This window comes from Crocodylus siamensis, unplaced genomic scaffold (genome assembly GCF_052110815.1).
Source record: "Crocodylus siamensis isolate JL-2025a unplaced genomic scaffold, ASM5211081v1 HiC_scaffold_150, whole genome shotgun sequence".
In the NCBI taxonomy this organism is placed as follows: Eukaryota; Metazoa; Chordata; order Crocodylia; family Crocodylidae; genus Crocodylus; species Crocodylus siamensis.
The window spans coordinates 44,582-58,347 of record NW_028324560.1 but is presented as its reverse complement, the minus strand read 5'-3'; the positions used below and the strand labels follow the sequence as shown (position 1 = coordinate 58,347).

General features: G+C 44.1%; 1 protein-coding gene across 1 annotated transcript in view; it reads left to right on the top strand.

The window, feature by feature from the left end:
- The window catches only part of LOC149851825 (DDRGK domain-containing protein 1-like), a gene marked incomplete at its 5' end in the record, with an annotated part of 28,766 nt that extends 16,129 nt beyond the window's left edge, over positions 1–12,637 (top strand). The window contains 4 exons of the mRNA XM_090030319.1: positions 646–684; positions 6,557–6,613; positions 8,075–8,123; positions 10,866–12,637. Of these exons, the coding sequence (XP_089886445.1) occupies positions 646–684; positions 6,557–6,613; positions 8,075–8,123; positions 10,866–11,038 (318 nt within the window). The remainder of the gene's footprint in view (positions 1–645; positions 685–6,556; positions 6,614–8,074; positions 8,124–10,865) is intronic.
- Positions 12,638–13,766: the final 1,129 nt, after the last annotated feature.

The window sequence follows — 13,766 nt, the reverse complement described above, 5'->3', positions numbered from 1 at the left end:
CATGCTCTGTCCCACATGGGTTTGTAATAAACTTCAGTGTCTCAAGACATGCACTTAAATGCTTAGTTAGGCACTGAATAAAAGTAGCTTAATTTCTAGAGACTCTGAGCCTCAGTGTCTCCCACAACCGATATTCAAGTTAATGGGTGCCCTTTGCCTTTTGAAGCTTGAAAAAAATGGGTCATTTGTACATGCAATGAATGTTATGGGCTAAATTCCGCCCTCTAGTATATACGAGCAGCATCCAACTGGAATCGCATCCACATCAGAGAGCAGAACTTGATATAATTTATTAGACAATATAGAAAGTAATGCAGTCTAAAAGGAGATGTTGCCCACTGGTTGTGCCATAAAGACGCACAGTGCAGATACTGGATGGTTCTGAGCTACTTTGACAAGAACAAAAGATTAATTTTAAGTGCCGATGATCCTCGAACCAAACCATTTCAACTCTCATAGACTACCTTAGCTCTCATTTCATAAATCAAAATTGGTCCTTGGACACACACATGGGTATGTGCGTTTTGTATACTTATAGTTAGGGAACACTTTTTATAATGCTGTTTTTTTCTCAGTAAGTTGGAGTTGCAAAGAATTACGTTTTTATTCATTTGAATTAATAATTATTTTCCTTGCTGTACCCAGTCTCATAGCTTTCTAATGGAATTTCTCAGCTACATCAAGGTAAGCCACCATTCCTTTTTTTTTTTCCCTCTCTCTCTTTCTCTGTCTCATTTCTTTGCTTTATATTTTTATGTCAAATGATTTATTGGCAGCGAACTGTGTAAAGGAAGACCACTTCGGTCACATTCTAAACGTATATTTAATAAAGCAAGTATCCAGCTAATGCCACTGATTACCCCAATATGCATGTGCTCAAGCAGCTCGTGTTGTGTTCATAATTGCTGGAATAGTGTTTCCTTCCATTTTAATTTTGTGGCCGTGTTTTGGCCCTTACATACAAGTTTATGGCTCTGCTGCAGTATGGAGTGCCTTATACCTGGGGTTCAATTTAGAACTAGGGGCTTAAAATAAACCTTAAAATGAGAAGACGCTTTGGAAATGTCACATTGAAATTTTCTCTTTTTTTTCCTGTGGCTGAAGTACATGCTCTATTTCAAGTAGCTCACTTCAAAAAGATATCAGATGCTCCCGAATAGTTGGCAATAGCTTTTTATGCAGCCTAAAAAAAGGAATTCATAGAGAAGCGGGCTGGCTTCAGCAGTGTATTAACAGTCCGTCTTTATCCTGGTTAGATTCCCCGTAGATTTAAGTGGAAAAGTTTCTATCTTTGAAAAAATAGTGTCTGCAAGTACCTTGGCACCTGATCCTGTTCATGCTGAGGTCCAGATGCTTGAAGGTGCTCAGTGCCTGGTTAGGTCAGCCCCTGGGTTTCTAAATGTGAACACGCAGCATTGATTTTTAAAAAATCAGTTATTCTTTTATAGCCAAGGTGTCGCATCTGAGTGAAAATCAGGATCGTGGTAGCTGTGTGTAGTCTGTTGCTTTTGTGTACATTTGAAACTCATGCACAGTAAAAGGTCATGTAAGCCTTCAGCATGATTTCCTTTCTAACTTCATACCCCTGAGAAGCATGGTGTCATCTTAACCTTTAGAGGTGTATTATAGAAAAGATCAGGGTGCCTTAGGCTTCCTTTGAATGTGCTGTTCGTCTAGTTGCATTTTTAAAGTTTGTGAATCATCTTGAACACCACCCACCCCCCCTCAATTAAAAATAGAATCCCCAACTCTCACGGGGGTTTTTGCTTTGCAAAGTACATTTTCCTATCTGGAGCTGGAGGGAGAAGAGCATATTCATTCTGTTCGTATAGTTACCTGTATTAGTCCTGGTTAACTTGGTCCCAGTTTTATGGGGAACGAGATTCTCGGCATAAGACACATGGAAAGTTTCATTAGCACGCATAGCTCTTGTGTGCACAGGCATCTGGCTTCAAGCCACCCCAGATATCGGTGACGCTGGTGGAAATCCAGAGTGATCAGTAGATTTTTCTTTCTCTGCAGTGTGTGTCTTTGTACAGTCATTTTGGGTCACCGCCCTCATCATACTGCAAAGCCATGCTTAACGTGCTAGCTCCTCACAAGTGTTGTATTCTGCCATGGGTGGTGTTAAGACTTGCACATTCATAGGACCAAAAGAATTGCAGGAAAGTAGGGCTGAGAGGACCTCACAAGGTCATCTAGTCCCCAGCCCCTTGGTCAAGGCAGCATTGTCCCTGGCTAAGCCATCCCAGGCAAGCGTCTGTCCAACCTGCTCTTCAACCTCCAAGGAAAGATGACCTGTTCCAGTGCTTGACCACCTTCATAGTCAGAAAGTTCCTCCTAATCTCCAGTGTAAATTTTCCTGGCTGCAGCTTGAAGCTGTTGCTCCTATTCTTGTCCCCTGCAGTCACGGAGAAAAAAATCCCATCTCCATCCTCTCTTTAATTGCCCTTTAGGTATTTGAAACCTGTTATCAAATCCCTACCCTCAGTCTTCTCTTCTCCAAATGAAATGGGTACCTGTAGACATGCTGGGAGGCCACTGGGACATGATTAATCCAGCTGCTCTGACACGCTGCAATTGCAGCAAGTCTCTGTGGTCATTACTGCGCTCCAGCAGCCTCCCGCATCTTGTGTATCAGCGGCCCCATGCTTCAAAACAGCAGAATCTGAACTCAGGTTTGTCAAATGAGCTTTAATTCAAGTTCAAGTGTTTGTCAAATAATTTAAAGTTGGTCAAATGAGCTTTAATTCATTTTGAAGTGCGGGGACACTGATACATGAGACGCTGCGGTGCTTTAATTAGAGCGGCTCTAATTAAAGTCCCACCCCTTGCCCTGGAGTACATGTAAAAGTGCCCAATTATTTTCAGCCTTTCCTTGTTAGTCTTGCCCCCAGGTATCCCCTAATCATTTTGATTGCTCTGTGCTGATCTCATTCCAAACTGACCACATCCTTCTTGAAGCGTGGGCCCCCAAACTGGATGCAGTCCAGTGCCCCCATTGAAACCTCCCCAGTACTGAATCGTACGGAAGAATCTCTTCCCTTGATTTGCAAGTGCAAGTCCTGTTAATACATCTCCGTACGCTGTAGGCTTTTTCTGCTACACGAGTGCTTGTGCTGCAGTAAGGTGAGCTGCCGTGTCATTCCTTGTCACTGAATTTGTGAGATCCAGCATATCTTTATGAGACTGCTGGTGGGATTGTTGACAAGCATAGGCCAATGCGCACTTGAGCGGTTGAGCCTGTGTCTGCACTGCACAGTGAGGAAGCTCGCTGGACCAAACGAAAGCAGTACTTGGTCTTAGGCCCTTACCCAAAGGTGGGCCAGCTATCTGAAATGGGCTAGTCCACTGAACTTGGCCTAGAGATTTTTGGGTGTAAAGAACAAGGACAGAACTCAAGGAAGAGCTGTAGTAACTCCATTGTGAAGATGGGTCTTCAAAGGTCAAAACTCGCATTCTTGGTACTTAGCATAGCTTGGAGATTTTGCTTTCCTCCAAGGTCAACGGGAGCTCTTGGATGGAAAGGAGCGCCTTGAAGCGGCTGTACCGTGCTTTGTTTCATGTGCTGTGTCTGCCGTTATCTGTGATAAAGCTGGGTTTGGTCAAATATTTTGAACATGCACACACATTAAAATCCCATCAAATCACAACCTAAATAAACTGCCCCAGAAGAGCAGCAAGCAGACTGATTAGGCCCTTCCCTTTCACGTCCTTCTACTCAAAATGGGGAAGGGGATCTTTGGATCCGAATCCACGAGGTGCTGCAGCCACTTCTCTGTGTTGCAGTGATCGGTCACTAAAGCCTCTGTTCAGTGTTTAAGTACCCATTTATAGTTGCCTTTCTTTGATATCCCTTGGACTTTAAGGACGTGCTTAAGGTTCCTCTTACAGGACTTAAGCACCTGGTTTAAGCACGTGGCTTGCTTGAGATGGTTGGCAGCACCAAGACCAAAAGCCAGAGCATTGTTTTCTTCAAAATGGATAGTTTTTCCCTTTATATCTGAAAATTAATACTTTGCTCATAAAAGATGAGGGCAGCACATCATCCATTCTACCTGGATCATTTGGTGCCTTTTGTATCTGTTAGGAGCTGTCTGCTCCAGGGGTGCTAAGTTATTCATACCCGTCTACAAATTCTTTCGGCTTCATCAGTTCAACAAGCAGCTGATTTTCATTTATTTCATCATTTCATATGAAATGAAATGATTTGAAGTTGGCCGTTCTATCAAATAGCGTCTGACAATAGAAGTTTTGAGTAGAGGCAGCTTGTCCCTATTCCTTCCTTAGAGACTTTTTACATGTAGGCTCTTCTGTCGGTCCCTGTGCCTTGCTGGGTGCTTTAATGAGGTTTCTCCAAGAGCTTGAAGGGAGGTAGGAGATGAAATTCAGTGGCGGTTGAGCACCTGATGCTCTTCAGGCTGCTTGGAAAATCCCAGCCTTTACTATTAAATTCCTCTGCGGGTCCCAACATCGTGTTTCCTTTCTGCAGCGGCCGATTGTCATGTTAGACGATTCTGTTTCTTTTTAAAAGGAGAGGCGCTGGCTCGTAATAAGTGCTTTAATAGTTACGAAGGCAGTACACTTCAAAATTTAAGGAAGACTTGAGTCTGAGGAAGAGAAGACCGAGGGAGGATTTGGTAAGAGACTTCAGATACTTAAAGGGCGCTTACAGATTAAATGGATATGGATAACAGAGGATAGAGATGGGCTTTTGCCCCTCGCCATAGGGGAGAGGAAGGACTAGGAGCAATGACCTTAAGCTTCAGCAAGCGAAATTTAGGTTGGAGATGAAGAGGAACATTTTGGCTATGTGAGTGGTCCAGCACTGGAACAGGTGTGTAGAGAAGCTGTGCCATCTCCATCCCTGGAAGATTTCAAGGGCAGGTTGGACAGACACTTAGGCGAGATGCTTTAGTCAAGGATGATCCTGCCTTGATGTCATTAAATTAGTTTGGGGACCCAGTTCAGCAAAGACCTTTACCCATTGTCAATGTGCTCTGACAAAAATTCAGCGTGCGTTTTCATGCTGTGCTGAACCCGACTTTGAGGCTTAATAACTACAGTATATTGTTGCAAAACGAGTCTTGTAGCATATTGTCTGTGGGAAATGTGTAAGTCGGAAAGCTTCCAGTAAACCCCCTGACAATCCAGGGCAGGCATATGTGTAGGTTAAGATTTCAGTCCTTCTGTTTTATTATTCTTTCACTATTTTTCTTAAATGTGGCTTTGCCCACCCTATCCTTTCTAAAAGAAGATGTGACACAATCTGGCAGTTCCCAGCTCTGAGAACTGAATTCCATGGACTGGTTCCCTCTTCATATCTTCAGTCCATAGTAGTCAGTTCTCTAGCTTGGCTGTATCTGACTTCACAACTAGTAAATCTGGGTGCCTGGGTTGTGGTTTTTCTTTTCTTGTGTTTGAATGAAAAGCAGCAAGTGTTTGTTGCAGCCTTTTTATTTCTTAGAGGTGCATCTGAGTTAGAATCCCTGCAGTCTTAAAAGAAGCCCAAAAGCAAATGCAATACGGCTTTGGAAGCATTATCTCCAATCAATTAAAGGCAAAACTTGCATCTGAAATTGTACAGCTTCCTGTAGTATTGCAAAGAATCATGGTCAGGACTAAAAGAAAAAATAAGACTACTTAACGCTTCTTATGTTTTCAAAAGTTCCTCCCCAGCGTTAATTTTTGCACTGCATTTTGATGTATGTGCTGTTAACCCATTTTACAGATGGGAAAGCCAAGGCATGGGGAAGTTAAGATCCTGATTCACCACTGCATGTCATTACCCCAGTCATCTGTGTAATAACATGGAGTTGCACCAAACAGTAAAACTAGATTAAAGCAGTGGTGAATTGGAATCTAAATGACTCGATTCATGTCACAGAAGGAGATCAAAACTCAAGAGTTCCTGGTTTTTCCCTGGTCTGCGTGCATTGCCTCTCTGAAATAGCACTGGGTATATGCTTCTGCTAGTAAGAAATTAGCTAAGGGATAAGCTTATGAAGGAGATTCAACCACAAAGAGCAGACAGACCACTAAAGAGCTTAGAGCCACCAGGAGGTCTGGCCCAAGTATAGTTTTTGAAGGTATTTTGCACCATCCTTGGAACTGAATTAAAAAGGAGTCTCCAACATGCCGCCTGGAAGCTTGAGTTACACATGGTTGGATAGAAAGAAATACAGGTAGCAGGAAGAACGGAGCCGGTGGCATTGTACAAGTCATTGCATACAGAGAATCCAAGCTGTGCTTGCGCTTAGCCTGCCTCTGTTTAAAAAAAAAAAAAAGGCGGTTCTTCAAAACAGATGCCCAGAAACGCATTCAGATCTCCATCCCCAGGTGGGCAAGAGCTTCCAGCTTCTCTTGAAGCAAAGCTGTTTCGTTCAAATGGTGCAACACCAGTTATTTCCCCAGGCAAGAACATTGGCTAGGAAAGTGGAATTAAATTGCAATTTCTTGCTGCCTAGCTGCGTCCGTCACATCTCTGCAGCTAGCCAAATAACATGCTAACCCAGTACTTCCTCAGCTGCGTTTCACTTTTTGTTTGTTCCCATAGAGTACAAAGGTGGATCAGCTGGAGGACCTGGCTTCCCATCTGGGTTTGAGGACACAGGTAAAGATTAAAGGCTTGAGTGAACGTGGAAAATGGTACTTTTGGAGGAAGGAGGGTAGGTTGGCGAGTAGGGTTCTTCCCATGTGTGTCTGCTTCTGTGGAAGATACGTTAGGTTTTCACTGAGGTTCATCCAGTGCACATTTGCGTGCCCTCTCCTGATTTACCAATCTAGGGTAGGTTGGGTTACAAAGCTGCCTAAATATGTAGGTAGCAGCATATTCATTGTTGAGAAAGACAGCAGCGGTCCAGATGAGTGGGAGACCTGCAACACTAGCTATGTTGTTCATGCCAAAGTATTTGTCCTGGCAGCCTCATTCCTTGCTGGCATCCCCTTGTCCTCTTCCCTCCTTTCCTTCTCCATGTCACTCACTTTGAAAAAATAATTTTAAATCGTTATATTCGTAGTATGACTCTTACTCATTAACAACTTCCCTTCAAACCCTATGCAGACCCCTCCCAAGTGAACTCACAGTATTGCATACCCATTGTCCTCTGTCTTCCAGTTGGTTTTCTCCATCCCTCTACTGTTGTGCCTCTTCCTCTTCTGTCTTGCTTCCATGTGCACTTTGGGGGTCTCATGTTTTATTTTCTTCCACTGCATCTAATACAGTGCAGTTTCTACATGAATAATAAAAACCTCATCTGATTACAATGAGTCAGCCCCTCACGGGGCCATAGGGATTTGTAGAGATAAATTTAGCGTGTTTCCTCTGTTGTGTTGACAATGACAGAACCTTAAACAGAATTAATACACTTCCGTATATGTATTTGAGGCATACAAATACATATAATATGTATTAATATAAATGCATGTGGCTAATTTGATGTCGCTGATTTGATTTTTTTTTTTTTTTTTTTTTTTTCCATCCGCTCACAAACTTTCTTGTTTTGGGAATCTGTGCAGTTCACTTCCAATAAATAGTTGAACTGTATCCCTGACCTCCAAATAACTTTGCAATAACAATTTTTCATAGGAGAAACTACTTGGCTGCCTATACACGTGCTTGGGGGTAGAGGGGGCGTGTTTTAATTAGAGCGGCTTCTGGCTAGCTGCTCTGATTAAAGCAGCTCACCGTCATGTGTATTAAGCCCCTCTGCGTTTCGAAATGGCTGCAGGATGCTTTAAAGCTCATTTGATGAGGTTTAGATAAAGTGCCCCAGTGGCCATTTTGCAGGGGCTTAATATACATGACAGTGAGGCGTTGTGTCTGCTCCGACATGTTCTAATTAAATGTGAACGAGCACGTCTCTAGGCTCCCCTCCTGCAAACAGAGTTACAGAGACTGACAGTTAGAAACTTGTCTGACAACAAGCTGATCATTCACGCCTGTGTGGGACTGCTGATATGCGTGTTATATCTGAACGTTCAGCACTCAGAAATAACAATTTCTCTGATATGTCTGAAAACATGAAATCTTTCCTCTCGTCTCTTAACCGGCTGTTTTTTCTTTCCCCAACAGGATGCAATTAATAGAATACAAGACCTGATGGCAGATGGTACTCTGACAGGTGACACTGGAGAAATTACATGTTTCTATCTACGTGGGTTAGACTGTGAATAGGTAACCTAGGAGCAGGAGGCCAGCCTCTGGGGCACATGCCACAAGTGGCACCGGCAGTCTCTATGGGGGCACACAGGAGATCAGGGAAAGGGTAGCAGAAGATAGTATAGGAAGCAGAAAAAGAGTAGCAGATTGGGCAGGGAGCACATGGCAGAGAGAAGAAAACAGAGCAACATATTAGGCAGGGGATCGTGGTTGGATTGGCTCTTGCAGAGGGTGCAGGGCTCACTCATAGCATGCCTGCCAAGGAGGTTGGCCCCCGTTGACCTAGAAAATGCTTCACCTGCTAGGAAGAAAATGCTCCAACTAGACATAAATAGTAGATGTGCTATATTACCCCAATTTCACCTGTGTTGAGACTTTCTGATTAAACTGGACTGCAGTGCTGGACAGAGGCTCTCTAGCTCTTTGGTACAAGGTTGTAACTGTGGCATGGTATTAAAATAATGTACCCTGAATGCACTTCATCTGCAGAGAGACCCTGCTTAAGGCCTGTGTATCATTTAAGTCCTACTGTGAAGGCCTTAAATAGCACAGGCACTGCTGTGCTGCATATAAGTGTGAATTGCTGTCTCCTGGATCTAAATTAGTTAAGAATGAGACATCTCAGATGAAGTCTGTGTTTGTAGGGAGTTTGCAAACCTGTCTGAAAAATATAACCTCTGGTGTTTGGGGCAGTGGCTCTAACAGAGCCAAGCAGAGGTATGCATCCCAGCGAGCTTGTTGAAGCCCTTGGGCCCTTCCAAACTGGGAGTTCGAGGTACAGGCCACAGGCATGCCTCTGCTGTTGTGCTCCACAGAAATAGGATTCTTGTAGACAAAAGAGGCAGAGAGGAGAGATCTAGAGGCTAGAAAGGATTTGGGTGAGAACCCTTCATACTTGTCGGGGGTGGGGGGTGTCTCAAAAGGGGACAACCTGCAGGAGCGGTAGGGGACATTGTGAAAGCCCAGAGACCAGAGTTGGACAAGGCCTGAGTTGCTTTGCCTTGTTTTGAGCCAAATTAGTAAAGTCTGGGCAAGGAAGCTGGAACTTTGCCACGGTTGAGAGCATGGTTTCTTCTCCCCAGCTGATGGTGACAATGGCAACCTGAAACCTATTTATTTGATTGACTTTTTTTTTTTTTTTTTTAAGTTAAAATAGTTCCTGGTTGTAGACGTACCCATAAGTCCCTCAGCCAGTGCTTGTCCTGTTTTGCAAGGAGTTAGAAAGGGATGGTCCTGCCTGGAGCCGGGGGACTGGACTTAGATGACCTCATGAAGTCCCTGCCAGCCCCATTTTTCTGTGATTCTGTCGTTCTAAAATTCCACATTCCTCTTTTTAAATGGATGATGCGCCCAAAATAGATAGAACTGTTGCTAAATATTGTTTTTCAAGCCTATCGTCTTTTGTTAAAAGTTTACTGCCAGTGTATAAGGGCAGATAATTGAGTTAAGCAGATTTTCCACGCTTCATAGGGTATCCTGTTTCACTGAAGAACACAAAGAAATCTGTGCTAGGTAGGATAGTCCCAGTGGTTAGAGCACTTGCTTTCTACTATTGAAGTCTTGTAACAACAGTTAATTATTTTAGCCTATTGTATTATAATAAATTCATAGTTTCTAGGGTCGGAAGGGACCTGAACAGATCATCAAGTCCGAACCCCTGCCCTAGGCAGGAACAAGTGCTGGGGTCATAATAGCCCATAATCATCACGGTGCTGTCTGCGTGTAAATCTCTGCAGACCCCCTTAGTCCACAGGGTTTATCTAGAGAGTCCAGCGGATCATTTGGGTATGTCCTTAACTTTAAAGTTTGCGAGTAGTCCCATTTGATTTCATAGATGTCATAGGCGTCAGGGCTGGAAGGGACCTTGGAAGATTGAGTCCAGCCCCCTGCCCAAAGGGCAGGAAGTTAACTGGGGTCATAGGATCCCAGCAAGATAAGCATCCAATTTGCTCTTGAAGGTGTTCAGTGTAGGTGCTTGAACCACCTCCGCTGGCAGGCTGTTCCAGACCTTGGGGGCTCGGACAGTAAAGAAATTCTTCCTTATGTCCAGCCTGAAACGGTCTCGCAGTGGAACATCTCGCACATTTATACTTAAGCACAGGCTTGACTGGTTTGCTTAATTACCACCCTAGTGCATAGGGAGCACTTGTCAGCATTACAGAAAGGCTGCTTCTTTCAGTGCATTTAACACACCGTGCAAAAAAGAAGTTCAGGACTGGATCTGAAAAGATGATGTAGATGAGGATTGAGATGCACTAGTGGAACTTGCAAAACACTTCCCTGTGCAGTGTGTTACTTCAGCCAGTAATACTGGTGTCTTGTTTTTAAGTCTATCTACTGTCTTTTTTGCAAAGCAAGCTGAAGGGTATAGGGCCAGTTGTTTGCAAAAGTGTTTAGAGGCCTAGCGTGACTTTCAGAAGTGTTTAAGCACCTGCCTCGGTGGATGTTCTGACCGTGCCATGAGGCATTTATCGCTGCAGTGTCCTTTCCCCCTGCCCTTTTCATTTGTATGTAAATTCCTCTCTGTTTTAAACCCTTTCTTTCTCCAAATCCATTTGTGGCATCTCATGAAGTAGCCTGTTGCCTATGAAAGCTCATACCTCTCTGAACCAGTTAGTCTCTACAGTTCCACCCTCTCCTGCCTTCTACTTGGAAATGTAGTCAGCCTTGCAGTACTGACTCCAGGTCACCTTTTATCTTGTAGGTGTTATCGATGACCGAGGAAAGTTCATCTACATCACCCCAGAGGAGATGGCTGCTGTGGCTCAATACATCAGACAGAGAGGACGAGTCTCCATTGCTGAACTGGCCCAGGCAAGCGATTCCTTGATCAACCTGCAGCCTGACAGCAAAGCAGTAACTCAGACTGTGGCATGAGGATACATCCTGCGGTGTGGGAGGACACAGCAATATTGGCCTTTAAAAAAAATGCTGTGTGTTTTTAATGATGAGAGAGGGGATATGATGGTCACATCCCAACATGAACTGGGGGACTTCATCAGGAGTTCTGCTTCCAAATGGATTAGAGTAGGTAATTGGAATAAAATGGGGTTTCATTATTTTGTTTTGCAAAGGATCCTGGAGAAGAACTTGGCAAAACTGCACTTTCTCTTTTGCTGTGGCTCAGGGCTTTCAGTTATAGTGCCTGATTACTTTGTCATGTCAGTGCATAGCCCTTACCCCCAGGCGCACCCATATGCACATCTAAGCAGTCCGGGTCCCTCTCAAGACTCAGAAACCTGCATTTGTGGGCAGAAAGATTGTTCTGGGTAAGTACACGTCATCTCAGACACCCATTGGCTTCCAGATTCCTGTGTCCGCTTCACATCCATGTAACAGAATTGCAGGGGGTTTATCCAGCTAGTTGTGCAGCCCAAATTCTAGTTTTAAAGTAGTCTAGCATGGCTGGATGCAGGTGAGGAAAACAGATCTATCGTGATACCTGCAGCTTTTGCTGTATCTTCCCGAATTGACCAGGAAGATAAAAAAGGAGCGGTTAGAACTTTCTCTCTGTGTAGCACTTCCCAGGTTCAGAGAACTTCAGACATTGACTCTTTGCAGCCTGTGGCACATAAAAGACCTCCATCGGATGCATAGAATGCCAAAAGCACGCTAGCCAGCTCAAAAGCACTCTTTGTTGTGTCTGTAGCCAGAAAGACAGGAACATCCACACACAGAGATGAGCTCCCCATCTTATTTTACAGGTCAGTCCTAATTACTGCCGGCCTTCTGTGTTTCTGTTGTTATATCCTGATGTTCCGTCCATTTGACGGCATGTGCCAAGTCAGAGAGACTGCTGGTTTCAAACACCTGTGTCTCGGCAGGCTTGGGTATTCAAATAATAGTAACACAAAGAACTGCCCTGAAGGACTTTCAGTGATGCAGTTGATGCCACGAGCAGCATGTTCCTAAGATGCTATCGTATCGCTCTAGCTTTAAATATGTTCATTGCTTTAGAGGAAAAAAATGAGTTTCTGTATGGAAGACATGTTTAACGTTTTTTAAAAAGTAGCCATATAAGTGCTTTGTTAATGTTTCCTTCTTTCTGCATTAAACACGTTGCACTTGAGAATATAACATAGTGATCAGGTACGGGGTTTTCACTGTACCAAACTTCTATCTGCGCACACTATGCAGAGGTAAAACTAAGGTGGATAGAAATCTTGCTGTAAATGAGATGAGATATTTGTACAACAACCAAATCAAGTGTGGTTCTCTCTCAACAGCTGGTACTGCTGGACATGGCAGCTGTGGGCAGCAACACTGAGCAGTAGCGCTGCCATGCATATTTGATGCAAAAGCTGGTCTGTTTTACCATCTCAGTCAGTAATCATCAGAGAAGATGGTTGATCTTAAGGCTTTTTAAGGTGTTTGAATGATTTCAAATTGGTTTCAGAGGTGCATTGCTATTTTGTTCTGTCCTATCATTGAATAGGCTCTTCTTGTAGTGAAATAAAGCCACTTGAGAAAATTGCACGCGTTGGAGTTTGTGGGTTTTTCTTTGTTCATGAGTGGGTTTTAGAAAGCTTTAAGTAGTGGGAGAAATCATGGAGACTGGGGCAGATTCCAGTACCCAGGGTTAAGTCCAGAGACCTCCACTGAAACCCCTGGAGTTGCTCCAACTGCATACACACTTATTCTGGATGTAGCAGAGTTCAGAACCATTTCCATGTTTTTAATGCAAGCTTCCTTCTGCAGCCCCAGTAACCCCACTTAATTCATTCAAAGAGTCCTGCCACTAGCACTGAGCTGCTTTGGATTTGGAGAGATGTGCCATCCTCCAAGCTCTCTGCATACACAGAAACCCAAGTAAGCACAAATTCACTCTGTGTTGGGTACCCTAATATCCCGACACATATTTATCCTAAGGGAAATGCTTTTATTGACTATTCCTGGCAAGCTTGGGAGAAAGTGGGGGAGCCCTGGCACTTCACAGAGTAAAGTGCAAGCCTCGTCTGGTCACTTGGGAAGGGTGCCAGTGTGACAGGGGGAAGAGGCAGAAATCACTGCTCACCCCCAAACCATAGCAGCATCATTCCAGTGCAGCCCCTACATCCTCCATAGCTTAGTCACAACACCTTTTTTGTGTTCAAAGAGATTTTCAAACCATCTAGAAGCACATGCAGTGAAAGCAGTTTAGGACCAGGCAAGCCAGGGCCTAGGACAGTTTGCATTGCAAATGTTTTGGAGGGGAAGGAGGGACTGTTTGCTCAAAGAAGTTTTGGGGATATTAAATCTAGCACCATGAAGCAAGGATCAGATACAATCACTGAAATGGCCAGGAAAGCATTCCTTTTAGCTCACCAGCCTAATGCGGAGGTGAGGAAGGAAGAGCAGGAGAGAAGCCATACCAAACGCCGTGCTTTCTGAAGAAAGAAAGCACTGCTTGGGTTCAAGGCTCCTCTCCCAGTGACGGTTGCTAAAATGTGTGTGCAGTCCATAGTTGTGTTCATTAGCCACGCCAGAGCCCTCCTAACTGGGAGACATTTTAAACATGGGAAATCTGCGGTGCAGAGGTTAATCGGTGCGCCTCTGGGATGACAACGGGAGCCGGCACTGGGAATTCCTGGTTGCTTGTCCTCCGCTCTGGTTGTCTGTCTCCCTG